At 44.8% G+C, this 24,544-nt stretch overlaps 1 protein-coding gene across 19 annotated transcripts in view; it reads left to right on the top strand.

Moving 5' to 3' along the window:
- Nucleotides 1-24,544, top strand: part of EPB41 (erythrocyte membrane protein band 4.1) — a 93,397-nt gene that overhangs the window by 46,179 nt on the left and 22,674 nt on the right. For 7 of the 19 annotated variants that reach the window (XM_030964482.1, XM_030964465.1, XM_030964467.1 and 4 more), the window contains 15 exons: nt 874-1,104; nt 3,442-3,546; nt 6,525-6,567; nt 8,501-8,576; nt 9,037-9,255; nt 11,392-11,479; nt 11,998-12,150; nt 12,936-13,033; nt 13,369-13,541; nt 15,150-15,266; nt 16,525-16,653; nt 19,462-19,667; nt 21,418-21,474; nt 21,584-21,628; nt 22,382-22,444. In XM_030964482.1, the coding sequence (XP_030820342.1) occupies nt 1,051-1,104; nt 3,442-3,546; nt 6,525-6,567; nt 8,501-8,576; nt 9,037-9,255; nt 11,392-11,479; nt 11,998-12,150; nt 12,936-13,033; nt 13,369-13,541; nt 15,150-15,266; nt 16,525-16,653; nt 19,462-19,667; nt 21,418-21,474; nt 21,584-21,628; nt 22,382-22,444 (1,626 nt within the window). In that variant the 5' untranslated portion in view covers nt 874-1,050. The remainder of the gene's footprint in view (nt 1-873; nt 1,105-3,441; nt 3,547-6,524; nt 6,568-8,500; nt 8,577-9,036; nt 9,256-11,391; nt 11,480-11,997; nt 12,151-12,935; nt 13,034-13,368; nt 13,542-15,149; nt 15,267-16,524; nt 16,654-19,461; nt 19,668-21,417; nt 21,475-21,583; nt 21,629-22,381; nt 22,445-24,544) is intronic. The other 12 variants (XM_030964469.1, XM_030964474.1, XM_030964473.1 and 9 more) reach the window with 12 other exon arrangements.

The following is a 24,544-nucleotide window of genomic DNA, read 5'->3' as shown; positions in this document are numbered from 1 at the left end:
ACCTGCTGAAGTGGCAGAGGAAAAAAACCCAAACAGCTTCCTTCCTCCTCCTCTCCCCAAACTGCATCTCTCTCTGCTATTTGAGTGGATTAAACTGGCTTCCAAAGTGCTTCCCTAGGCAAAAGGGATGGTGGTGTGGAGGCTGCCTTCCCTTTTTGGTGGCAGAGAGCTGCTCAGTCATCTCCAATGGCCATGAAGCCTCAGCCCTGACCCTCCTTTTAATGCCACTGCTACCATAAAATCCTGCAATGGTTTGGGTTGGAAGGGACCTTAAAGCCCATGTCATCCCACCCCCTGCCATTGGCAGGGACACCTTCCACTATCCCGTGGTGCTCCAAGCCCTGTCCAGCCTGGCCTTGGACACTTCCATGGATCCAGAGGCAGCCACAACTGCTCTGGGAAACCTGTGGCAGGGCCTCACCACCCTTATGGGAAGAACTTCTTCCCAATATCCCATCTAGCCTCTGTCAGTTTAAAACAATTCCTCCTTACCATGCCAAGGGCCAGTGCACTGGAGCAACAGCTATGCCAGTGGGAGCACTGGGGGTCCTGCCTGGGAGAGAAAAAACCTTCCCAGTCCAGAAGGTGCTGTCACTAACACTACGCATGCATGATGTAATCTGCCTTGATTTCTCTAATCAACCCTTACTTCTTTTTTATTACATCGTTTACAAAATGAAAACTTGAAAAGTGCTTGGAAGAGTTTTAAAAATTAATACCATTCCCTTGATCACCCCAGTTGCTGCTCCCAATCCTAGGTTACAGGTTGAAGTGGGATAATGAATTCTGACTGAGATCCCAGCCCTGTAGTGCTTGTTCCATGTGATGCTTTGTTTGTTTCCTTGTTTGACACCTCTAAATTGGGGGTTTCAGCCTGCTCAGGAAGAGAGGAGGGACGACCAGGAGCCTTTGGGAAGAGACCTCGAGGACAGGGAAGAAGGAGAAGCAAAGGAAGAGGGTGCCAAGCCAGAACTGAAGCCAGAGTCTCTGGAGACTAAAGCAGACAAAGATTTGAAAGCTGCCCAAAAAGTAGTGAAAAGACACAGAAACATGTACTGCAAAGTTGTCTTGCTGGATGACACCATTTTTGAGTGTTCTGTGGATGTAAGTACTTTGGGGGTTTGGTTCTGCTTCTCCTCTCTTCCCTCTCCCTTCTGCTTCTTTTGAAAAATCACCACAAACACAATTTAATAGGAGCCTAATGTACTGCTAGGGAATTACATGACAGGTTTTACTGCAGAACAAGCCTGCTGTAAGCTATAACAACCTATTTGGTGTGTTGTAAAAACCTCTGGGTACTAGGAATCTTTATTTCATTGTTCTACAATTCTAGGGTGCCTTACTTTATAAAGGTGGAGGGAAGTTAAAAAAAAACAAACCCAAACTTTATATTACTTGCTGTTCATGATCTCTCTTATTTGTATCCCAGGCTAGAGTTTAGGTTTTTGGGGTAGGTTGCAATTGTCTAAATAACTTTGGCCTCCTTGGCTTCGAATAAAATGGGTTATATAAAATTGATTTGTGCTTTTCTAGTCCCCCAAGGTACCTTTACCTCTCAGGCTGCTTAGGTTCACTTAGCTCCTGGTGCTTGGATGTAAAGAAAAACACACTGTGTTTAGCCTGCTGTTGAATATATTTCCAGTAAACAATTTAAAATTATGTTGGCTTAGAGCACTGCAACCCTCTTCATTTGAGAGCTTTTTTCCTCCTTTAATTTGTGTATTCTCTCACAGGGCTGTGGTGCTGTCAGTGCAATAAAAAGCGAGCAGAAATCCCTATTTTAGTATCAAAGTACTTTTCTGGAATATTAAGAATCTGGTACTTACCATTGGAACATACTTCCACCAGCTTGTTTTCCCTCAGTCCTGCTGGTAAATGGGCCAGGAGCGGGTATGTGGGCACGGGGCTCCTCGTGGGAACAATCACCTTGGGTGATCCTGGGCAAGTAGGTCAGTGCCAAGTGTTTGTGTAATGGTGGCGCTGCTGGTACTGCCTGGGATCAGCTCAGAGCATCACTGCTCCCATCACCTTCCCCTTGGAAAGGGAGGCAGTGTGCAGCCCCAAGGAATCTCCTCCCCAAGTCCCGGTGACAGCTTGCTGTAGCTTTGTGCCTTCGTTTGCTGCAGCAATGCCTTTGGATACTGTCATGGACGCTGTTGGAAGGAGAGCCATGGAGAGTCAGGGAGAGCCTGACTTGAGCAGGACGTGAGAAATGTCTCTCTGTAGGTCCAGAGTGTCGTGATGGACGCTGCAGAGGTTTAGGGGGCCACTGTGTCAGTGAGACTCTTAACTTGAGAAGCACCCTTGGCTTTAGTGACAGTGTAATTCTGCTCTGGTGGTTTGAGAGTTTATTAAGATTTAATTGGGAAGGAATTGCAAAGGTGTAGGCAAAGAGCAGCACAAATGCCTTTATCCGAGGAGAATTAGTGTTTTCAGGCATCCTTTTTGACTGACAGCCCTGGAAGCTTTTTCATTTCTATATCAGTGCCAATTCCTTGAGAAATACCCAGGCTAACACATAGATTATGTTACCTATGGAGTCACAATGTGTGCACAAAGGACCTGACAGCTGAAAGGCTGAAATAAAGCCAAGGCTGGGGTCTTGGAGCAGTTGCCATGCAGAGATGGCTGACAGGAGAGCTGCGGGCATTAGTGAAGCTGATTTTGCGTCACTGGAACTGCACTTTCTTCTAGCAAAGCCGCCAATGGAATGAGCTGCTTCTGGTTGCCATAGTTTTATGCCTCAGGGATGTTTTCCTTCATGCTTTTGGACTAAAAGAGTGTTTGTTCCTTGGCCAGTTCACTTCTGCAGGATTTGGGGAAGAGAAAAAGAGGAAATAGGAATGCTCAAAGTGTATTTCTGGAGGTAGGAAGCTGTGTGCTGAGCAGCTTTGGGCACATGAGGCAGATGGGAGAAGCTGGTTTTCATCAGCAGAGAAGGGTGATGGAAAGGCCACGGAAATCATGGGCTTTGTTTTTTTCTGAACATAGGAAAAGTCAGGTTGCCCCTGAAATGAATAGGTTGTAGCATCAGTTTCATCTCTTGATTGACACCTGAATCTGGAAGATACTAGCACTGTAGATGTACCTTGGGAGGGAAAACCTGTACAGATCCTTGATGTCTATTAAGCTCTGTTGGAAACTCCAGCTTTGGGGGATTTCCAGACATGGAGCTGGTGGGAAGAGAGAGACACACTGTGGTTCTTGTTGTCTCCATGGGATTTTTATGCCTGGTTGTCTCTGGAATTTTTATGCCCTTTCCTGTAGGGAATCCTTGCTCTGAAACAGTCAGGAGGTAAGATTTGGAGCTACTCAGGACCTTTTTTCCCCTTACTGATAGTGCACTTCGTGGTTTGATCCTTTTCCCTTCTTCCCCTCTCCTCTAAACAAAGACAGGCAAAACCCAGCTCTGTCCTACAGGATTTCTTTGTTTATTTGCAGAAACACACCAAGGGACAGGATCTACTTAAAAAAGTCTGTGACCACCTCAATCTGCTGGAAGAAGACTACTTTGGTTTGGCCACATGGGACACACCAACCTCCAGGGTAAGCAGCTGCTGGTCTCGAGGGGATCCAGCTCTTTCTGCATTATCTCCCCAGGGCAGGAGGTGGGGCAGAAGCTCCTCTGCAAACTTGTTTTCGTGTCCTCCCTAAATATGGATTGCGGGTCATGACACAGGAAAAAATGGTGAATAAATGACTACAGGAGTGTAGATTTTTATCAAAAAGCTATGTGAATGAGTCCTAGTGAACTTGGGTCTTCACCTGCAGAAAAGTCATTATATTAATTTACTGCAAAATGATGTCATTAAGTTATAAAGCTGAAGGAGTCAGGCTGCCCTGGCACTGGTGTCAGCATTGGGAAGGTTTGGTTGGAGCCATCCAGAGCATTTGGAGTTGAGCCTTTGCCCTGCAGAAGAACAGATGTGACTCTCTATCAAAGCTCCTACTCATGGTTTCAGTTAAAGGTCTTCGCTTGATTTGACTCAAGCAGTGTCTTTTGAGACCTTTGTTACCCTTTAACTCAACGATTACTCGAGGTCTATTTCATGAAGTCAAAAGGGAGATAATTGTAATGAAGGGCCCAGTGCTGTGTCCTTCAGACCAGTCATATTGGTCTGTATTCTGACTCTTCCTCTGCTTCACCTTCAGCAATCCCCTCTGGCTAGGTTACTGACTGACAGATGTCTGTCATTAAATACTTTGTATTGTTTTATACACAGACAAAATAGCACCCAAAAATAACACTATTTGAGACAGGCAGAATTCCTACTTTGTTTTACAGTCTCTGGTGTCTTCCAATTTTCTTGGATGTGAAATGTGTTTCCATGCATATAACCTGGATATTTTTTATATCAGAGGATTTTTTTTTAATCAGAGTTTGTTCTTGCAGAGGGAGGGGTAGGTGTACTTGTAGATCCAATTAAGAGCAAAAAGAGTGTAACTGGAGCAGCTCAGCTTCTTCTGCATGTGCTGTGGGCAGCTCACTGGTGCATTTGGATATTAGGAAAAATTCCTTCTTAGAAGGGGTTGTCAAGCCCTTGGCACAGGCTACCCTAGGAAGTGGTGGAATGTCCCTGGAAGTGATCAAAAAGCTTATAGGTATGGCACTTGTAGATACTGCATCGTGCTAACCTTGGCAGTGCTGGAGTAATGATTGGACTTGATGATCTTAGAGGGCCTTTCCTAAATGATCCTGTGGTTTCCTAGAGCCTTGGACTTGCTCTTCTTGCCCAGACTTTTGGCATTGATTCTTCTGGAAGCAGAAGCATGTACCTTCTCCCCCAAACCAACAAGGGCTGAGAGGTTGCACAGCTTTTTAACTGTAGGGACTGAAAACAGATTGTTTTGTCACATTTTTGTCCCAGAGCTGGAAGCTGGGGCGGATGAGGCCACTGTCCATGGGTTGTTCAGCTCCAGTGTGGAACAAGCTGGTTTGGTTTGCTCTGATGGGTGAAAATACCATCATTTTTGTTTTAATCTTTCTGATTATGTTTCATTGAACTTTGAAATCTGAAGCTCTCCTGCTGTAACTTCCAACAAGACCTCCCCAGAGTTACTGATTCACAGGTGAAATGGTGTTAATAGGATCCAGGCATGAGCTCCTGCACCTCACCTGCAGCTGTGTAGAGCAGGTGGAGATACACGTGTATATTCCTAGATAGGGAAGGGTTGTATGTGACATTTTCCACCTTGATATTTAGGGAATAAACTTTCTGAGGACCAGTAATTACCCATATGGGCATAGCAGAGGGTGACAGTGGGATTAGGAGGTCGTGATAATGGCTGGAGCAGCTGGGCACCATGGAGCAGCAAGGAGCTCGACCCTGAAAAGAAGGCTTGTTTCCAACTGATTCGCGACCCAGTGGGATAAAAGTGCTGTTAATTGCTGTTCCCATCATTGTCTGCTGGATCAGGCAGGGTGGGATGCATGACTGCACCCTGGGCTCACCCCAGTAACAAGCAGTTGTGGCACCAGCTCAGCCATGGAGATGCTGTGCTCCAAGCTGTGACCCTAAAAAGACAGCAAATCTTCCTTTCAAACGAATTTTGTATCCCCACTTTTATATGTTAGAGTAGGCATATAAAAAGAGAAGATTAAATGTAAGTATTGATGTCTGCCTGCCATGAAGTTACGTGTCCTTCTGGTCAGGAGAGATTAGCCTGGGGGATTCAATGAGTTAATTCCTTCACCTCGGGAGACCTGGATGTCCAAATCCTATTCGGAGCTGGCGAAAATGAAGAGGTGGTTAAATGTAACCTCTCCAGAAGGGTTGCTAGCCCAGTGCCTGCAGTAGGACAGGCCCTGACTCCTGCAAAGGGAGAGGCTCAGACTATGGAAAAAGCAGGAATTGTGTTTTGAGGCTTAAATTGCACCACCATTCCACATAACCCCAAATTACAAAGGAGGGGAAAAAATATATTTCTAAATTTGTAGCAGAGATAATACTAGAAACTTGAGTCATAGTTAAAAGACATGAAGTTTATGTCACACTCCTGTAAAAAATTCCAGTCTTACTCAGGAATTGGATGTTTTTACTCGTATTTCAGCAATTAGGTCATTGAAAACTATAGCTAATAATAGAAAGTCTTGGTGATCTTTGATCTGAATAGGGTAAGTAAGGAGACAGGGTGCTTAAAATTAATGTATCTGTCCTATTTACCTATTTTTAAGGGTTCTGGAGAAAAAAGGTGTTGTACAAGTGCCCCTGGTAGCTGGATGTGGCTGTGGCCGTACCTGTTACTCTGTTCTTGCAGCCCTAAATAATCTGCTTTTTTTTTCCCCTCTTGTTACTCCTACCTCCCTTATGAATCCCTGGTAGGTGAATGGTTGGAAATACACCCACACAGACCACAGCCTGGAGTGAAAGTAGTGAAGAATGCACCATCTCTTCAGTTTCCATGGCTGCCTTTGTGTCAAATATTGTCTTTTTTTTAAATTTTCTGTGTTTTTAGCAATTTTCAGCTTTCTGTGGTGTTTCTAGAATGTCTGGTGAACTGTGAATGTTTTAATCCTCTTACAGACATGGCTGGATCCTGCCAAAGAAATAAAAAAGCAGGTTCATGGTAAGTAGATTTAATTTATTGTGTATGGCGGGGGGGTGGTTTCTCCCAATGTGGCTTTGGTGAGCCATCCAGGAGGCCCAAGGATGGAGAGAGGTCAAGTGAAGGTGTCTGGCAAGGATCAGCACAAGTTCAAGCAGTCTGTGCATTCTTTCTGGCCTTGTTAAGATCTTCTTAATCTAGATTTAGGAAAAAATGTTATTTCCTTGGCAAAACGGCTTGAGGTGTGTTTGCCTGAAGCAAAACCACACTGTCAATGCAGTGCTGAAATGGGGATGTGCTCCTTGCTGGAGGATAGCAAAATGGGTGTCAGTGGGAACCACTGAAATTCCAAAGGAGATTGGGAGACCTCAGGCAGAACTTTATGGTGGAACAAGGTTTTATGGACTCTGAGGCTGTTTTGGCGTCCAAATAGGGGCACTGGAATAATAAATGGCTTGAAAAATATCAGTTCAAACACCAGATGCTCTCCCAAGTTGTGTTTTAAGGTCTGCTAGCACTGAATTAGTTCAAAATGAGGGCAGTGTCAGAATTAAATATGTTTTAGAGGCTTTTCTTTTCTCTTGGCAGCAAGTCTGACTGCTTTAGAAGTTCTGGGAAGGAAAATACTGGTTTCTGGATCCTTTTGGTGGGAGGCCGAGGACCAAGTGTGTCATTAAATGCAGATTAGGGGGGCAGTGCAAGGCTGTAGAGTAGGGAAAGCTCCTGGTCCTACCATGTTCTCTTGGAATCAGTAGCAGGGTGCATGTGAAGGGCAGGAGCTGCTCCATCCATGAAATTCATCCAGTGAATGTAATGAATATCACCCTGCTGTGAAATTTGGTCCCCTGGGGATGGGTTAAATGGCAAATTACTTGATTTTACTTGAAGCGAAGGTATTTTGCATGTACATGCGAATGTGTGGAGACCAGTGTGTAGTGGTTTAGGTAACCTTTGTTCCCTTCATTGTCACCTTGGAATCACTTGTTTTGAACTGTGTGTGATGAAAACAACGTGCCTTGTGTTTAGTCCCAGTTATGGCATTGCATAAGAAGTAAATCCATGCTCCATTTCCCCTGTTCCCTATGTGAGATTGGGATGAACTTCCGAGTGAGTTGTTCTCTTTCTGAAATAAATCTTATCTTGAACTAGTGTTAAAGGGCACAGCAGAGGGAGATGTAACTATGGAAATCATTCAGGACTAGCTTCTATTGGGAAATGGGATTGTTTTCAAGGAAAAGAGTTACCTCTTCGGCTGTGTCATCTGGGCTGTCCATACCACATATCATGTCCGTTCTATGTGTGTTTATGTGAATTCTGACTCAGTTAATGCCTGTAATGGTGCTATACAAGGTTTGCAACAAGATGTATTTAAGCAATTAGGTCTGGACTTGAAAAGCTCTTCCTGTCTTGGTGCTTTCTGTCTTCATCCAGAGGTTGATGCTTGTGTTGGGCTAAGTTTAAGCTGTGTCTGAGCACCTGATCCCAGTGCATTAGGCTGAGGAGTGACTTAGCACAGCCTTCCTTGAACTTTGAAATTTGGCTTAAGCAGTAAACCAATCCATTCAATTGGTCAACCAACCAATTCATTAATTTATAGCCTATGCCTGACCTATCTTCATGAATCCCTTTTCAGTCAATGAAGAAACATGTCAGTCATTGAGCTTCTTAGCAATTAATTTAATTTTTGCTGCAAGTTGTGGTTAATCCAAGTGATTTTCCCTGCCTTGCTTTTTTCCTCCTGTTTTTCTTACCTTCTGTAAATGAAACCACATCTTACACTTAGACAGGTGTTAAGCTGCAGCCAGCTGTGAGAGAGAGCAGTATTGAATCATTGTTGCATCTGCTAAATTCTGAAGATCAGATTGGCTATTCCCAGCTCTTTTTTGTATCAACTGACCATCACAAAGCTGTCCCAGTGTGTTTATTTTTCTCAAGCTCTCCTTTGTCATTGCAGGAGGCCCCTGGGATTTTACCTTCAATGTCAAGTTTTATCCACCAGATCCCGCGCAGCTAACAGAGGACATCACCAGGTGAGTTATCCGCGAATCCTACTGCCATGTTCTCCTGGATGTGGAGTAGAAATTTTTCATATTTGGGTGATTTTCCCTCCTTCAGGAAGGACATCAGATACCTTCACCATTTGGAGGGGGTTTGGTTTGTTTTTAGCAGATGTGATGATGCTCCCACACTCCACTGGAGTCCATGTGTAAAGCAGTGTCATTTATAACTCTGCCATGTGTGTGTTCATATAGAAAAGTCAATTTTTACCTAAAGCCAAGATTTTCTGGTCATAGTGTCCTTTATTCCATTTGCAGAGTGGAGGTGACCTTGAATCCCCCAGTCCTCCATGCTGTTTACCTTGGGAATAAGTAAAACTTGGAAACAAGCATTGTCATATGTTCATCAGTGGCATAAAAAAAAGGAACTGATCCTCAGGTTAACAAATTTCTCTCTGTTCTCTGTGAATAGCATTTTCCTTTCTGCCCTTAGGTATTACCTGTGTCTGCAGCTTAGACAGGACATCCTTACAGGGCGGCTGCCCTGCTCCTTTGCCACCTTAGCTCTGCTGGGTTCCTACACTGTCCAGTCAGAGTTGGGAGATTATGATCCTGATCTCCATGGCCCAGATTACATCAGTGAATTCAAACTGGCCCCAAACCAGACAAAAGAGCTTGAAGAAAAGGTTGTGGAGCTTCATAAAACATATAGGTAAGGCACGGTGGCTGGAGGACTTGTTTGTGCACAGCAACATGAAAAAAGGGAAATAATGGGATTTTCTGGTGTTTTCCCTACCTCTGTGAGATACAGAAAACCTGTGGATGTCCCATGCCTGGAAATGTTCAAGACCATGTTGGATGAGGCTTGAAGCAACCTGGGATAGTGGAAGGTGTTCCTGCCTATGGCAGGGGGTGGAACGAGATGATCTTTGAGGGCTCTTCCAATCCAGACCATTCTGTGATTTTATGATGACTCTGTGAACATTAACTTTTAACAAAAATATCTAATACTTTGGACAAAATCTTTCTAGAAGCAGGAACTCTTTTTTCCTGCATGAAGAAGAAATTATGTTTTTAGGAAGCAGATGGGAAGTCTTGCAATTATTTAGTAACAAGTGCTTTTTTTCCCCCCCACAGAATAGCCATGAAAGTTTAATTCATGTGCAAATGCAAAATTTACTTGTTTGAACCTTGCCCTTTGCCTTTTTGTAGTATATTTCTTTGTGATTTATGTAATTTTGGATTGTAGTTTGATCTAGTTTCTCTGTTTACGCATTGTAGCCTACAGCCTGTTTGGGGCATTCTGCTACCACATTTAGTGAGTAACATTCATTTCCTAATGAAGGAAGTGGAAGGATTCCAGGTGATCCAGGAATTACAAACCTGCAGTAAGTGTTTCCTACTGCAGCCATTATCTGGGCAGGTGTGTTTGGTTCAGGTAGGATTGGGCAACTCTCCCTGGTATCAAATTCAAGGGTAAACCTCTTCCTCATCCTATTTTGGGCATATCTTCCTAGAAAAGAAAAGATGGAGCAAAGACAAGACTTTCTGACGGGCAGATGGCAGCAAAAAACTGGAACGCATTGGGAAGGGTGAATGTGGGCTGTGGCTGTGACCACTCAGCACCTCACTCAAGCCTGCAAATCAATATTTTAAATTGATTCCCCTCCATTTACACTGAGAGGAGAGGAAATGAGGGAAAATAAGAACTGGGCCTCTGACAAGCTTCATGACTTGGTGTCAAAGGCCATTTGCTGTGCTAGAAGTGGTGGATCACAGTGCTGAATTATTCATGGCCTCATCAGAAGGAGACTTTAATGTATAAGATGTAGTTATATTTAATCTGTCTGCATCTGCAGGAGAAGACAACACGTCCCCATTTAATTTCTGGTCTATATTTTGTGAACATTAAACTTCAGAGGGTTTTCAGTGGGAATCATAGAATCATGGAATTGTTTAGGTTGTAAAAGACCTTGAAGACCATGGCGTCCAGCCACTACCCAGCACTACCAAGCCCACCACTAAACTATGTCCCCAAGTGTTCTTTGGACATTTCCAGGGAAATCTCTGCTAAATCATGCTCTGGCTCTTGCTACTGTATTTGCAAAGCACAAGGCACAGATCAAGATGGTGACTGCTCCTGGGGCTTTCGTACAAGATTGTCCTTACAGTGGACTTTGCCCTATCTCCCTCCACTCAAACCTCTATTTACATTACACACAAGATGTATGTGAGCGCTCAGTAAGGAAGACATCAAAGGAGGGTAGAAAATGAAATGTATGCAGCTGAATCCTCTCCCAGCAGAGTTGTTAATGTACCTCATACACCAGAAATGTATTAACAGGGACACTTCAATAACGTTGATAATGGCCTCCATTATCAGGATGTCTTTGTTAAATTGTGCCCCTCCTGCAGACAGGGCACCATCTGTTCCAGAAAACCCCTCATTCATCTGGTCCCCCGGTTGGAATCTCTGCTGAGTGGTTTCAGCTGTCCATGTGTTTGGTTAGAGAACAATAGCTGGGCTTGAGGAGGTCTGTGGGGAATAGGACCTATCACCTTTTGCTCAGTTGGGTTTCTTCTGCTGAATCAAGTTTTGTCCCCTCGCTGCTCTTCCTCACTTCCTTCTCTAGTGCCTTTACAGCTTCATAGGAATAAAGTGCAGCCGTGTTACTGGGTTGCTCAAAGCACAAATTTGGGCAGTAAGAGTGATTTCATAATTCATTATCTGGGCACAGATTTGTTTGTGTTAAAAGCAAAAGGAAATCTAATGGATTTCATGAAGTCTGATCTGTCTCCTCTTAAAAGCAACAGTTTTGAGAATACCAATCCCTTTCTTTTTCTGCAGATCGATGACTCCAGCCCAAGCAGACCTGGAATTTCTTGAGAATGCAAAAAAGCTGTCTATGTATGGAGTCGACCTTCACCAAGCCAAGGTGAGAACCAGCATGTGTGGACCTACCTGTGGATTTTGTAATTTGATTATCCTTCCCTTGCAGGAGCAAGTTTAGCTGTTTTGGGAAGCTGCTTTGGAAAGAGAGGAAGTACGGAAATACTGACATATAACAGGAAAGCCTCAGGCATTCCTGCAAGAGAAGTGATTGTTTGTCGTTTCTTATTATTTATATGTCACAGGAAACTTTCCAAAGCACCTCGTATAGACAGGTCTTTTCTCTGAGTAACTTAAAATACAATACATATTCCCTAGCATATGAGCCTCTGGGCTCCAGGAAATGCAGGATGGGCAACCAGCAGAACAGGAGAGATCTGGAGGAGGGAAGAGGTTGTCAGGAAAAGCATGAAAGAAAAGGAAGGGTGGCCATGGAACTGGGAGTTGGAGTCCGGGTGGTGGGGAGATGAATTTATGGGAAGACCAGAGGGATAATTTGAAAGGCAGCTGCTGACATGAAGCTCAGAAACCTGACGCTGCTTAAATCCTCATCTGCATTCCCAGGACTTGGAAGGAGTGGATATCACTCTGGGAGTCTGTTCCAGTGGCCTTCTTGTTTACAAAGATAAACTGAGAATCAACCGCTTCCCATGGCCCAAAGTCCTGAAGATTTCCTACAAACGCAGCAGCTTCTTCATAAAGATTCGGCCAGGGGAGGTACGACTGGCCCCTGTGGGCTCCTGTCATCCTCTGTTTCCTTGGGATCCTCGCTGTGTGTGTCCCTGGAATGGAGCGGGGCGGGGTCAGGCTCTTCTCTGCAGGAACGTTTGTCATCGGGGTGTCTGATCCCAGCTGAAGCTCCAAGCCAGCTGGTGACAGTGTAACAACGCGTCATCCAGCACCACCTCCTGGCATCACTGGGTATTCCCAGCATCCAGGGAAAGGCATGGGAGGTTGACAGATGAAATTGGGGCAGAACTAACTCATTTTCTGGAAACAGGACAAGACAATGACTCTTTGTCTTGCTTGCATTCAAAGAAAATAATTAAAAATTAGAATTAGCTTTTCATCTAAGTGCAGGAAGCAGGGAATGGATGCATTGGTGCTGCCTCTCATGAGCAGGGAAATCCCTGGAGCAGCCTGGTTGCATCAGAGAGAGAGGCTACAATGGGGATCCACCTCTTTTCTCTTCTTCCTCCTTCTCCTGCTTTGACTGCCATGAGCCAGCCTTGCAAGGAGGTCAGTATTTGACCTCAGCTGACAGCTGGGCAGTATGACAGGGGGGATAAACCCACAGCATGTTGCTCTGCAAATTCCTGTGCATCCTGAGGGATGCCCGGGCTAGTGGCCGAGCCCTCTCTTTCCTCTGACCTGAGGTCCTGCTGCACGTTGTGGGGCAAGTTCAGCAGTTTGTGCCACAGCAGACCAAGGTGGTAGGCTGGGGACTGGGTTCCTACCACAATTATTTCCTGCTATACTGAAATAACTTATGCTTTCCGCAGCAAGAACAGTATGAAAGTACAATTGGGTTCAAGCTACCAAGTTACCGGGCAGCAAAGAAGCTCTGGAAAGTATGTGTTGAACATCACACCTTCTTCAGGTGGGTTTTCTCAACAGTAGCCTCACCCTAAGTAACTTAGTGCTTGAATTTAACTATTGAAAATGAACATTGTTCCTTAGCTTTTTGGAAAAATGGGAGAGAAATGGTTTCAGGGACAGTTGGTGTTTATTTTGCAGAAGATTTTTAAGCAAGTTTTGCTTTGCAAGACCCATAAGACAGAGATCTTTGGGTCATGTAGATGTGAGACGTCATTAGTATGTGCATTTCCTTGGCCAAGTGGGTGCAAGAGACTCCTTTAATTTCTATTTTAATTCTTCTGCACATGCCCTTTCCTGGCTTTAGAGGTGTGATTTTTAAATGTGTGTGTCTTTCAGGCTGACTTCCACTGAGGCTATCCCAAAGAGCAGGTTCCTGGCACTGGGCTCCAAGTTCCGCTACAGCGGCCGGACGCAGGCGCAGACGCGGCAGGCGAGCGCCCTGATCGACCGACCCGCGCCCCAGTTCGAGCGCACGGCCAGCAAGAGAGCGTCCAGGAGCCTTGATGGAGGTGAGTCAGTCCCTACTGCATCTTCTCTCTGCCTTCTGGAGTCACCAGGATGCTGAAGTACTCCTTAAGGAACACCTGGATTCCCTGCTGTACAAAAACACAGGCTTAAGTTGTCGCTGTAGAACAAGACCTTGTTCCTGCCTTACATGTTTAGGAATTTATGTGCCTGTAGTAAGACTGAATTGGTGCTCAGTTGGTTAGAGCAGGGTGCTGATAACGCCACAGGAATGGGTTTGTTCCCCATATTGGCCATTCACTTAATGGTGAAAGTTAGACTATGATCCTCATGGATCCCCTCCAACTCAGAGTATTCTGTGATTCTCTGATTCTGAGTTGTACTCGGTGATCCTTGTGGGTCCCTTTCAACTCAGAAAATTCTGATTCATCACACAACCTTCATTCACATCAACAAAACTGCCCAACCAAATGAAAAATTCCTCCAACACAGAACAAAAGTGGACACTTTGCACCTAATCCACCCCTTTTGCCATCACCACAATTACAACAAGAATTTCCCATGATCGTTCTGCTCTCTGACATTGCTCAGTACTTTTGCCCATTACCTCTCTCAGTTTTTATCCTTATCTCAATATCACAGCACAGTGAGGTCTGTTATGGGTAAATTAACTTCATCTCAGGCAGACCCAATACAAAAATGCAAACCAAGGGTGGTCCCAGCAGAACTGACTGATGAAAAGAATTTAGGTAGGTCCTGAAGGCTTATGGCTAAGCCTTCAGGACCTACCTAAAGATAAAAGATATCTTATAAAGATATTTCTTCATTTGATCTCAAAGCATTTTCCTTTAGAAAATCAGGAATTAAGCCATTCTGTTTGTTTTGTTTAATATGACTTCTTAAATTCTGTAGTTTTACGTGGGGGGAGATTTTTTGCCAGGATAGAAACTTTTTCAGTGTCTCTTAAAGCGATGCTCAGGTTGGAGTTGAGGTGTGTCAGTCAGATGGGCTCATCCCTGAGATTTTTTAAAAGAAATTGATAGCAGCAGAAGAGGTGAGGCATGGAAAAGGGAGTGCCTAAGCTTGGTCCACATGATCTATATCACAGGGTATTAAGAGCTAGGGAAAGAGGAGCATCCCTGTGCACTGTGAGGATCCAGGGAAAGAGGAGCATCCCTGTGCACCACGGACACCTGCCTGATGGAGCAGGGACTGTATTGCTTTGATCCTTCAAGTTTGTTCTGCAGCCTGGGGGAACCAGGGCTGCTCAGCACCCCATGGCCAGCAGCAGCAGCCAGGCTGTCCCTGCTCCTGGGCTCAGTGCCATCCTGAGCCTGGGTTTTATGTTATGGAGCTGGAGGAAAGGGATGGTTCAAGCTCCATAAGGCAGCAAAGCCAAATTGCAGCTTCCCTGCAGTCTGGGCATGCGAAATTCCTCAGGCACGGTGCACAGCAGCAAGGGAACCAGTGCTGCTGCTTGCCTATTGACCATGCCATTATGACCCCAGATGAGTAGGGAAATCACAGCTGCAGTGCTACACCTGGATGTCAGAGCTGGGAGAAGAGCAGCCTGGGAATGTGACACTCCTGCCCCCTTGACATCTGCACCTTTGCCATGTGGGCAGTCGTTAACCTGTGCCCCGTTTCTTCAGCTAAACGTGCGACTCAAAAGGTTGAGTTCAGAACCATAGAGGAAGAGAAGCAGAAGGAGGTGGTGGTGGTTGAGGTTCCTGAACCAAAACCTGCGGATCAGATCCGAGAGAAGCCAGGTATAGCTGTGGTGGTGGCTAAAACTCTCTGCAGTGCCTTTCCTATCCTCTACATGCTCCTTCCTGACAATTCCCAATTTTCACCAAATTGGGTGGCTTTCTCTCTTCATTTCTTTGCAAGAAGAGTTTCTCAGTGAGAAGAGACACAGCCCGGCTCTGGAAGACTCCTTAAATTTCTACCTTGCACCTTACTCAACTGCAATTCTTGTGGGGAGTTGTGGGGGGATGTGCTGGCACTTGAGAACTCTCTTGTTAAATGTGGGTAGTTTTGTATATATGGATTTGAAAACTTTAAGTTTTCAAGTCTTGATCTTGAAACTTCTCATGAAGCTTCTGAAATTCTTCATCCCAGAATGTCCTTGTCATTTTGGGTTGTTTTTCTTTTTTTTCTTTTTGTGTTTGAGAAATGCTGCCCATTTTGCTCTGTGGAGCTTATATTTCTCTTAGAATAGGTACTATTAATAAATATGAATGTCCTTAAGAGGTGTGTAGGTACAACAGCATGTTTGAATACTCATAAGTGTATCATAGCAGCAGTGTTACAAATATTTGCAGTCTTCATCACTTGGATAGTGACCACCTGTGGTGTGTTAGGGCTGGAGATAATTCACATGCAAATACTTTGGGTGTCCTCCTACCAGCCAGAAGTTTTGACTGCTTTACTGCTTTTGACTGCATGACTGCTTTTCTAGTATCTAGATCAAGTTTTCATGAAGTGTGGCAAACTTCCTCTCTATGGGCATTCCTTGAATCCTGACTAATCAGCATCTCCTGGTGGGGAAAGCCGGATGCTGTAAAAGCAGAAGGTGGGGAATTTCAGACACCAGAGTAGATTTGAAGTTGATCACTCAAGTACACTTAATTAAAACTGCTAGATTTTGGATAGCTTTTTTGTCTGGATGTGTTTTTCCTGGATTTTGACAGCCAGCACCTGCCTTCCTCCAGACTTTGCAGGCAGAGCCCTTCTTAGTTCCACACTCGAGAGCTGTTAATGTGTCCCATGTCTCCTTTTCTGGGCAAGGAGCTCATAAAGCTTATTTTTGTGTTCTTTCCTCCTCTCATTCAATACACTGTTGTGTCTGACAGCACTAAAAGCACTGACACACAGTTCCATGCTGGAAAATGACTACTGAGCTGCCTGCAAACCTCCTTGCTGTTCCCAGCTACTGAGAAGGATCTCCTCACTCCTTGCTGTGGTGACCATCATGTGTTTGTGTGGGTCCTCAACCCCCATTAACACCTGCAAACCTCTTTCTAGCCAAACACACTCTTGAAACTTTTGAAATGAAACCCATTGCAGAGGAGGAAGAGGAGGAGGAGGAGGTAGAGATCATTAAGGTTCCTGTTGTCAAGCCAAAGTCAGTGGAGCTGGTGCAGCCATGGTCAGGTACAGCTGCAGTGGTGTTTGGTGGCCGTGGCTCCTGTGCTGATGCTTCTGGGTGAAGTGATGCAGTGCTGTAGGACAGAGGTTACACTGGTTGTGGTGGTGTTTGTTGGCACTAAAATCACTCCTGGCTTTGCTGCGTGCTGCTTTTCAGGTGTGCTCTGGGTGCAGCGAGTGGGTGCCATGCCCTGGCTGTGTGTGGAAATGAGTGGGCATCTCTTAAAGCTCCTCCCATACTGTCCCTTCTTGTGAGGTTTGTTCCCCTGAGCTGTAGGAGCGTGCAGTGCCTGGAAATCAGGTTATGAGATCTGGGGCTGCTGGAGGTCACCTATATTCTACTTTATTTCTTCACTAGGGAGCTGCTACTTGCCTAGTTGGGGAAGGATGTCAGAGCGACATCGCTGCTGCAGACAGATTCATATAAATCATAATTAAAAGTAGAGCTGATTATTTGTTGCAGGAAGAAGACTTTGAAGCCATAGAGGGAGGTAACTGGGAACATCACATGTTTCCTTGGTTGCTATGAAAACCACTGGAGAACAGTCATTGCCCCAAGGCTGCCAAAGCTCCAGGAACATTTGGACAATGCTTTCAGGCGCTGAGTGAGATTGTTGAGATGTTCTGTGCAGGACCAGGAATTGGACTCAATGATCCCTCTGGGTGTTTTCCACCTCAGCAGATTCCATGATTCTGTATTCCACTGGATATGTGGCAGCAGATCGGACATCAGCTGGTGTCAGACCTGAGCACATCCAAGGCTCTCCTGCTGTAGCTGCCCCTTCTCATCCACCTCCTGTACTTTGCCTCATCCTGGCTTTTCTGCTCCCAGTAGGGACTGTTGGTGAGGTGATGGCCATGCTGATGATGATCGGTCATAGAATTCTGCCATGGTTTGGGTTGCGAGGGACCTTAAAAATCATCTAGTTCCAACCTATGTTTTATATCTCAGTGCTTTTTACTGTGTTTAAATAATGTGTTAAAATAGTCAAAGGCAGTTAATCATGAAAATGTAATTAAAATACAGTTCTGGCAGCCCAGAATTCATTGTTGGATGGCACAGGAGAAGCTTGGTGTCTGTTACTATTTTTCCTGCATGTCTTGAAGCTCTGGGAGAGCAGCAAGAGAGATGGCCCTTTGGATTTACTGGTGGCAGTATTTCCTTTGCTGCTTCCTCTTTAAGGTGGCATTTTAACACATCCATAACTTTTTTAGCCAAATGTGATCTTGGCAGTATTGAGATAAACCCAGTTGAAGAGGAGGAGGAAGAGAAAATGATGGTGGTGAGAGAACTAGAGCCGTTGCCGAAGGAGTCAGGTACCACCGCAATGACAGCTTTGCACTCCCAGCATCCTCCTCATCCCAGCCATCCCTGCCATCTCACCTCTGTGCAACCTTCCCAGCAGCTGTCACTGCTTCCGTGACATGAATACACTGGGACACAGCACCGATTGTCCTTTGGAGAGGATAACACAGTGTCTGGGTCACAGAAATGAAATGCTGTGCCAAGGAGCAGGGAGAGAGTGGAGCTGGCAGTGGTGGGGTGGGTTTTAAGGTTGTTTACAACAGGATGTGGTGTCTAGGAGTTTGTCTTGAAAGTGTCATTTCAATCTCTGGAAATTCAGAAATTAAAAAAAAATTCTTTTTTTAGCCTCCACCTTGTACATTTTTGGCCACATGGACCCCTTATTCTCTCTATGTTTTATTAAGACACAGATGAGATGCTGTTACCTTTTCAGTACAACAGGAATTCTTACTAAGGAGTTGCTTGAAATTACAATTTTTATTTTAACAGCAAATTTTCTGTGAGTGACTGGCTGGACATGAGTGACCTCATGCTGGCTGAAATATGATACACAGTATAGTCCTGTTGCAAACTGTGATTTTGGGAATGTGAGATCATGTCAAAGATATTCTTTTATGTGACAGGGTGTCTTTTTAGTGAAACATCCCTAAAAGCCATCATCAGGAGAACCAAATAGCTTATTATATACCTATGTGCATACAGGAAATTAATTTGGGCTTGCTTTGTCACACAGCTTTGGCTTGACTATTTCCTTGGGGTTGGGCAACTACCTGGCAAATCAGGAACTGAAGTAGGCAGTTAGGTGACTTTGTGTGGACCTAGTGCTTGTATTCACAACTATCATCCTCTGAAAAGATGGTTTTTGGCAGTATGCTGTTCATTTCTGCACTGTCACTGGCCTGGAAGTGCTGGGTATCTTCCCACTGTGCTGCCTTGAAGATATCCAGCTCAGACACACAGTCCCAGCCTGCCTTGAAACCCACTGGGAAGTTGCTGAGAAGTTTGCTGGAGCAATGCTTGTTGATTTTTGGTGGGGGGGGGGGACGAAAGCTTGTGTTTTTCTTCCAGAAGCCATCTGTTTCTGTGTGAGGAGATGCCTATGAGTACATAACTCCTTACGCTGTGTCTTTTCTAGTTGCATTGGAATGGAGTCCGTGTCAGTTGTGTGTAAAGGACCCAGAAATTCATGGCACAATGTCAAAAATAGATTTGCCTTTCTGGTGTGGCTTCTGGTGTGGCAGAGTGCAAGCTTGCTTTTTGTAAACCATCTGGTATGGGGTTTTATTTGATTTTATTTTAAACCATAAGGAAAATAATCTCAACTCTCCTGTACCAAATACACAAGCTGCTTTGCTCAACATCTTTATTTCTTTTCCCTTTTTTTTTCATACTCCTCCTCCTTCTCCCTTTCTTTTTAAATGACAGCACTGTAATTTGGAAAGACTTTGCACAATCCATTGAAAAGTTACCTGCTCTGAACCTTGTCCCTGTCTGTCTCCCATCCTCAGCAGTGGCTGTGATAACCCCAGAGCGGAGTCCCCGGCCTACCTCAGCCCCAGCCATCACTCAGAGCCACCCTGCAGAGCCAGCCCCAGCTAAGTCCAACGTGAAGGATGTGGCCACATCTAAAGTAGGGAAGGAAACAGCAAAATCTGATGTGAGACGTGAAGAATTTCCACTGGAGAAACCCGACGAGCCAGTGGATGCCTCAAAGGTAGGTCCGAACAGAGTCTCTTGGGAAGAGCTGGGCTGGAGCATTGCTCAAGGAAGTCACCCCAAAGCAGCAGCTCTGTTCTGGGTGATGAGGGGTTCATCCCTCATCCTTCAGTGCCGGATGGGAGCAGGCACAGGGGTCTGGGTGCCAGGGAAATCCCAGCTGTGACATTCGGTGGAAGAAGGAGCTCCAAGGCAATCGGGTATTGGTGGTTGTAATCAAAGCAAGTGCAGCCTGCTGATAGATGATTAAAAACACTGGCAAGAGCTGCATGTGATCATGTAACTAGAGTTCAGAGCTCACCCATGGCCAGGCTGTGCCCCCTGATTCCTGGTATGACAGCAGGAGTGAATTCCAGTGAAATCAGTGATAATGGATCTGGTCTGCAGCCCAGTGCCAGAATGTTTTTCGTCTTGATAGGCTTTTGCTGGGAGAGCTGGTAATACAGTGCTGCAAATTGGACTAAAACTTTAGTTGAAAATGGCACTGGTGAGACCTTGGGGAGTTTATTGTTTAAATTCAGTGCTTTTAACCATTATTTGATCTTTCTACAAATGTCTGAGTTCTTTGCTGGGGTTGATACGTGTGTGCTGTTCTAATAAGTTGAAATAATGTGCAAAATTATTGCTGATATTACAGTGTCCTTAATATTCAGCAGATATTACTGACTTATTGAAACCTTACAGTGGTGCAGTGGAAGTGTTTGCCTTGAGACAGTTTCCACATTACTCCAAAATTTAGCTGTTCTCAGCATTGCTGGAGCCACATAATTCTGAACATATCACATAGTGGGTCTTGTGTAAGCATCTCCAGGGAAGATTCCTATTAATTAAGGTTTGGAGATGGAGGTGAAGAAAGGGCAGTTGCTTCAAAAACTTCCATGGCCTGCGTGAACAGTAATTTTTAAATGAAACTGCTGAAGGGAACTTCAGGTTGGCACTGTGGGGTGGGAGTCAGAGCACAGAGATCCTGCCCTGCTGTTCCTGCCCAGCTGCTCCCCCTCCCTCATGTTACACTGAGAACAAGGAAATTTTACTTATCCCATCTTACTTATTACAGGTTTTTTCCTAAATGCTTAAACATTAGATTTTTTTCTCCTTTAAACATAGATGTGGGAGGAAAATGTGAATTTGAACATACTAAATTTACTGTTTCTCCAATGGAGCTGCATCACTTCTTTTAACACCCACTGATGCTTTTGCCTTCAGAGTATGTGGCAATCTAGTTTCCCTAAAATATTTCCCTTAGAGTGTTAAGACAATTTTGGCTCTCTACTTATGGACAGGAAAGAACCTAATTTGTGATGTTAGGCTTGGTTTTGTGGCTATGCCTCTTCTTACTGCCTCCTCCAACATAATACCTGCGATACAACCAATAATTTCTGGTTTTGAGAAGGTCTGTGTTAATTTGAGCATGTTGCTTTGTTTGGATTTTCACTGGGAGATCCAGCTGCAAATGCCGTTTGAAAACATTGCCTGACCAGCTACTGCAAGTGGGAAGCCCTTCTTCAGAAGCACTGGAGAGCACTGGTTTCAAATACAAATAATTCTCAAGCTGGAGGAATTATTTAACATGCCGTTGACTAACAAAGTGCTGGGGAGCTGCTGTGTCATTAACCCCTGCCCAGGGCTGCATGTTGGTTTTTGCATGTTCCCCCAGCACTTTATGCAGCTGTGTTTGAAACGAAATGGTTTCTTGAAACAAATCTACTAACAAGAAGTGTTTTTACCAATTTATTTCCTAAATGTAGGTGAGGAAAACACATATTGAGGTCACAGTCCCCACCATGAATGGTGCCCAGCCCCAGGTTTGTGCTAATAATTCAGTTTAGGTTGCTCACTTTTTTTTTTGCCAAGGTTCAATGTAGTTAAATGAACCAACAACTCTTTTTTTTTTTTTTTATCACTGCCCAACAGCAGCAGCCTGCAGAAAAAGAGGAAGAGCTGATAAGAATGAGGAAGGTTAGCCATTTTACCCTTTCACCAAATTTGACATATCATTCATGCCTATGTAACTTGTTTAAAAAGACAGTGCTCCAATTTCTTCATGGGCTTTGGGTTGGGGCGTTGGTTTTCTTTAAACTGTCAAATACTTGATTTGAAAATTAATAGCTTTTTGTCCCATAGATAACCTCATTGCTGAAATTATGCATGTTGAATGTTCAAAAGAAACACACGTGTTTTGATTTATTAAATTTCTTCTCTGTAGCAGATTTAGTTAGAAACTAAATGTAGCCTGCATTGCAGGAAATTTGCGAAACAAAAATCAGGAGAAAGCCTCTTCGGTATTGATTAAGTAATAGGGAAACATCCAAGATGGGAAAGTGGTTAAGGTGCAATTGCTGTGCACGTTGTGCTCGTAAAAGTTCCCCCAGGCAGTGCAGCCTCGAACTCAGGGGTGGGCCTGCATCTCTCAGGAGTGTGGTGTGGTGACTGTGCGAGGCTTCCACAGAAAACCAGGAATTGTGTCTTTGTGGCCACAGTCAATGTCCCCTGGGAGCTGTCTCTTTAAAGGACTCATTACATCTCCCATTCTCCATGAGCCAGACCCCCATTCCCAGCGGGAATTCTCACCCCATGCTGCCACAGCGCTGCACTCCCAACGCTGAGTTAACTTTTTAATTTGCCGATTTATCAATCCCACAAGACCAACGTTTTAATTTTTTGTGCTTTTTTTGTTTTGTTTTGTTTCCCCCTTTTCTTTCATTTTCACAGAAGAGATCAAAGAGGCTAGATGGTGAAAACATTTATATCAGGCATAGCAATTTAATGTTGGAGGTTTGTATGAACTTGAAGCTTTTTTTGAGTTGCATTTGCTAAACCTTCTGCATCTGCGCTGAACTTCTTCCTCTTCTGCTGCTGCCCTTGTTTTTGCATGCTCTTGCATGAAAGACCTTTTGATTTGGTTGATTTTTTAATTATGCTTCTGCATGGTGACAGTAAACATGATGATGTGCAGGCCTTCTTCCTTCTTCCTCTTCTGACTTTCATTCTCTCATAATACCTCCCCAAAATACATGATTGGCAGTGCTCAGATCTGCTCTGAGACCCACTGGCTGCTCAGTGGGTCATGGATTGTAGTGCTGGGCTCAATGACCAGTTTTTCACTGCTTGAAACAAATTATTTTCCTGCGGGAAAAGCCTGTGAAAATATAAAATTTAGGATAAGGTGCTGGTGAAGTTGGGGCAGATTGCCTAGAGCAGCTGTGGCTGCCCCTGGAATTGTCCCAAGGCCACATTGGATGGGGTGTGGAGCAAGCTGGGATAGTGGAAGGTGTCCCTGCCCAGGGCAGGGGGAGAATGGGATGGGCTTTAAGTTCCCCTCCATCCCAAACCATTCCAGGATTCTGTGAAATTGTCATCTCTATGATGTCCAGGCCACCACAATGTCTGTGTTGCTTCAGGCAGAAGGGATCTTTTTGGATGCTGCAGGGGTGTTTGCAGCTTTTCCATCCTCTTCCCAGCCATTTTTGGCCTTGCAGCACCTCATCACCCCTGGGCCCCATCCTGCCTCAGTGCCAGGTCCCTCTGGATCTGATAGACAGGCTCAGTGGTCACGAGTGGCTTATCCTTCCACATTACAGCTCCTCCCTTTGCATTTGGGAGCCCTTTCCACTTGTTTTCACCTAAGCTCAGTCTCAGAACAGACCATGCCAATCATATATTTTATTTTCTTCAATACACTCTGTTATGGGAGATGTTTTGTGGCTTCTGATACTCTGGTCCTGTGTTACATGTTTCTACTCAAACTTGCAGCACCAGCAGCTCATAGGGTTTCCCTGGTGATATCTCTAGAAAGTGGAGTGTACTAACTGCCTTCTCATCAGAATGTTCAAAGTATTGCAGCTTCTGTGTGGGTTTCTTGGGGTTTGTTGTTTTTTGGGGTTTTTTCTTTTTGTGTTTGTTTGTTTTTGGTGGTTTTTTGTTTTTTTTTTACTGCTACAACATAGAGCTTTGAGTGACAAATGAAGGGTCTGCACATGATAGGCAGAGTTCGGCTGCCACCGGAGCGCTCTGAAGACCACGCCTGTTGCTTTTTCACCCAATTCAAACAGCTCCAATTTCCCAAGCCCAAACAGAGCTTTGTCATTGCTTCTAACCTCTTTTTTCCCATCAGTGCAATACTTGACTCCAAGCCCTTTCCGTCTCCACTCCCCTTCCCACAGTTCTGTTGCAGGTGCTCCAGCCCTCCCCTACAATCAGGCTGACCCAGCAGCTCACCCCCTTTATTCCCTTTATTTTTTTAATCCATGCACTTGGCAGATCAGATATTTTCCTGGCAGACCTCACCCTCCTGAAGCTGCCTGGTGATTTTACTGAAAGCCTTTTTACGCTCCACGTGCACCAGCTTCCTGCAGAAAGGGTGAAACAGGAGGAAAAGGGTGACACTGAGCAAGCTGGTTCCTTGAGGTGCTTCCCAGACCCAGCTCCACATAGCTCCTTGCGGCTTTGGCTCCTCTGCCAGCCCTCCCAGGCCCTGCTCCTGCGCAGTGCTGGAAAGCCAAGGTGGTTCTTCTCTCTTCTCTGAGCCAGGAGCAGCTGTAGGGTTCTTGGACCAGGCAGGGATTTGCCCCAGAGTCCACAGCAGACTCATTTCTACTTTTTTTCCCTACCTAAGAAGCACTTGCCTTATACTTTCATCCAGGAAAGAAGCCAAAATTTGTTATTTTCCCCCAGAACTGTGCCAAAAAAAGTAAATATTGTTAAAGAGGCATGTGGGGTTTAGCCCTTTGGGGAGGGAGGGTGGTGTGTCCTCGGTGAGCTGCAGGAATGGAGATTTTTGGGAGGGCCCTCCTTTAGGGATGCATTTGTTGTCCCATCTTCTAAAATCAATGGGCTGAGTAACACCTAAAAGCACAGAAAGAGTGAGATTTGGTG

This window comes from Camarhynchus parvulus, chromosome 23 (assembly GCF_901933205.1).
Source record: "Camarhynchus parvulus chromosome 23, STF_HiC, whole genome shotgun sequence".
NCBI lineage: Eukaryota > Metazoa > Chordata > Aves > Passeriformes > Thraupidae > Camarhynchus > Camarhynchus parvulus.
The sequence above is the reverse complement of the archived record's forward strand: the minus strand, read 5'-3'. Positions and strand labels throughout refer to the sequence as shown.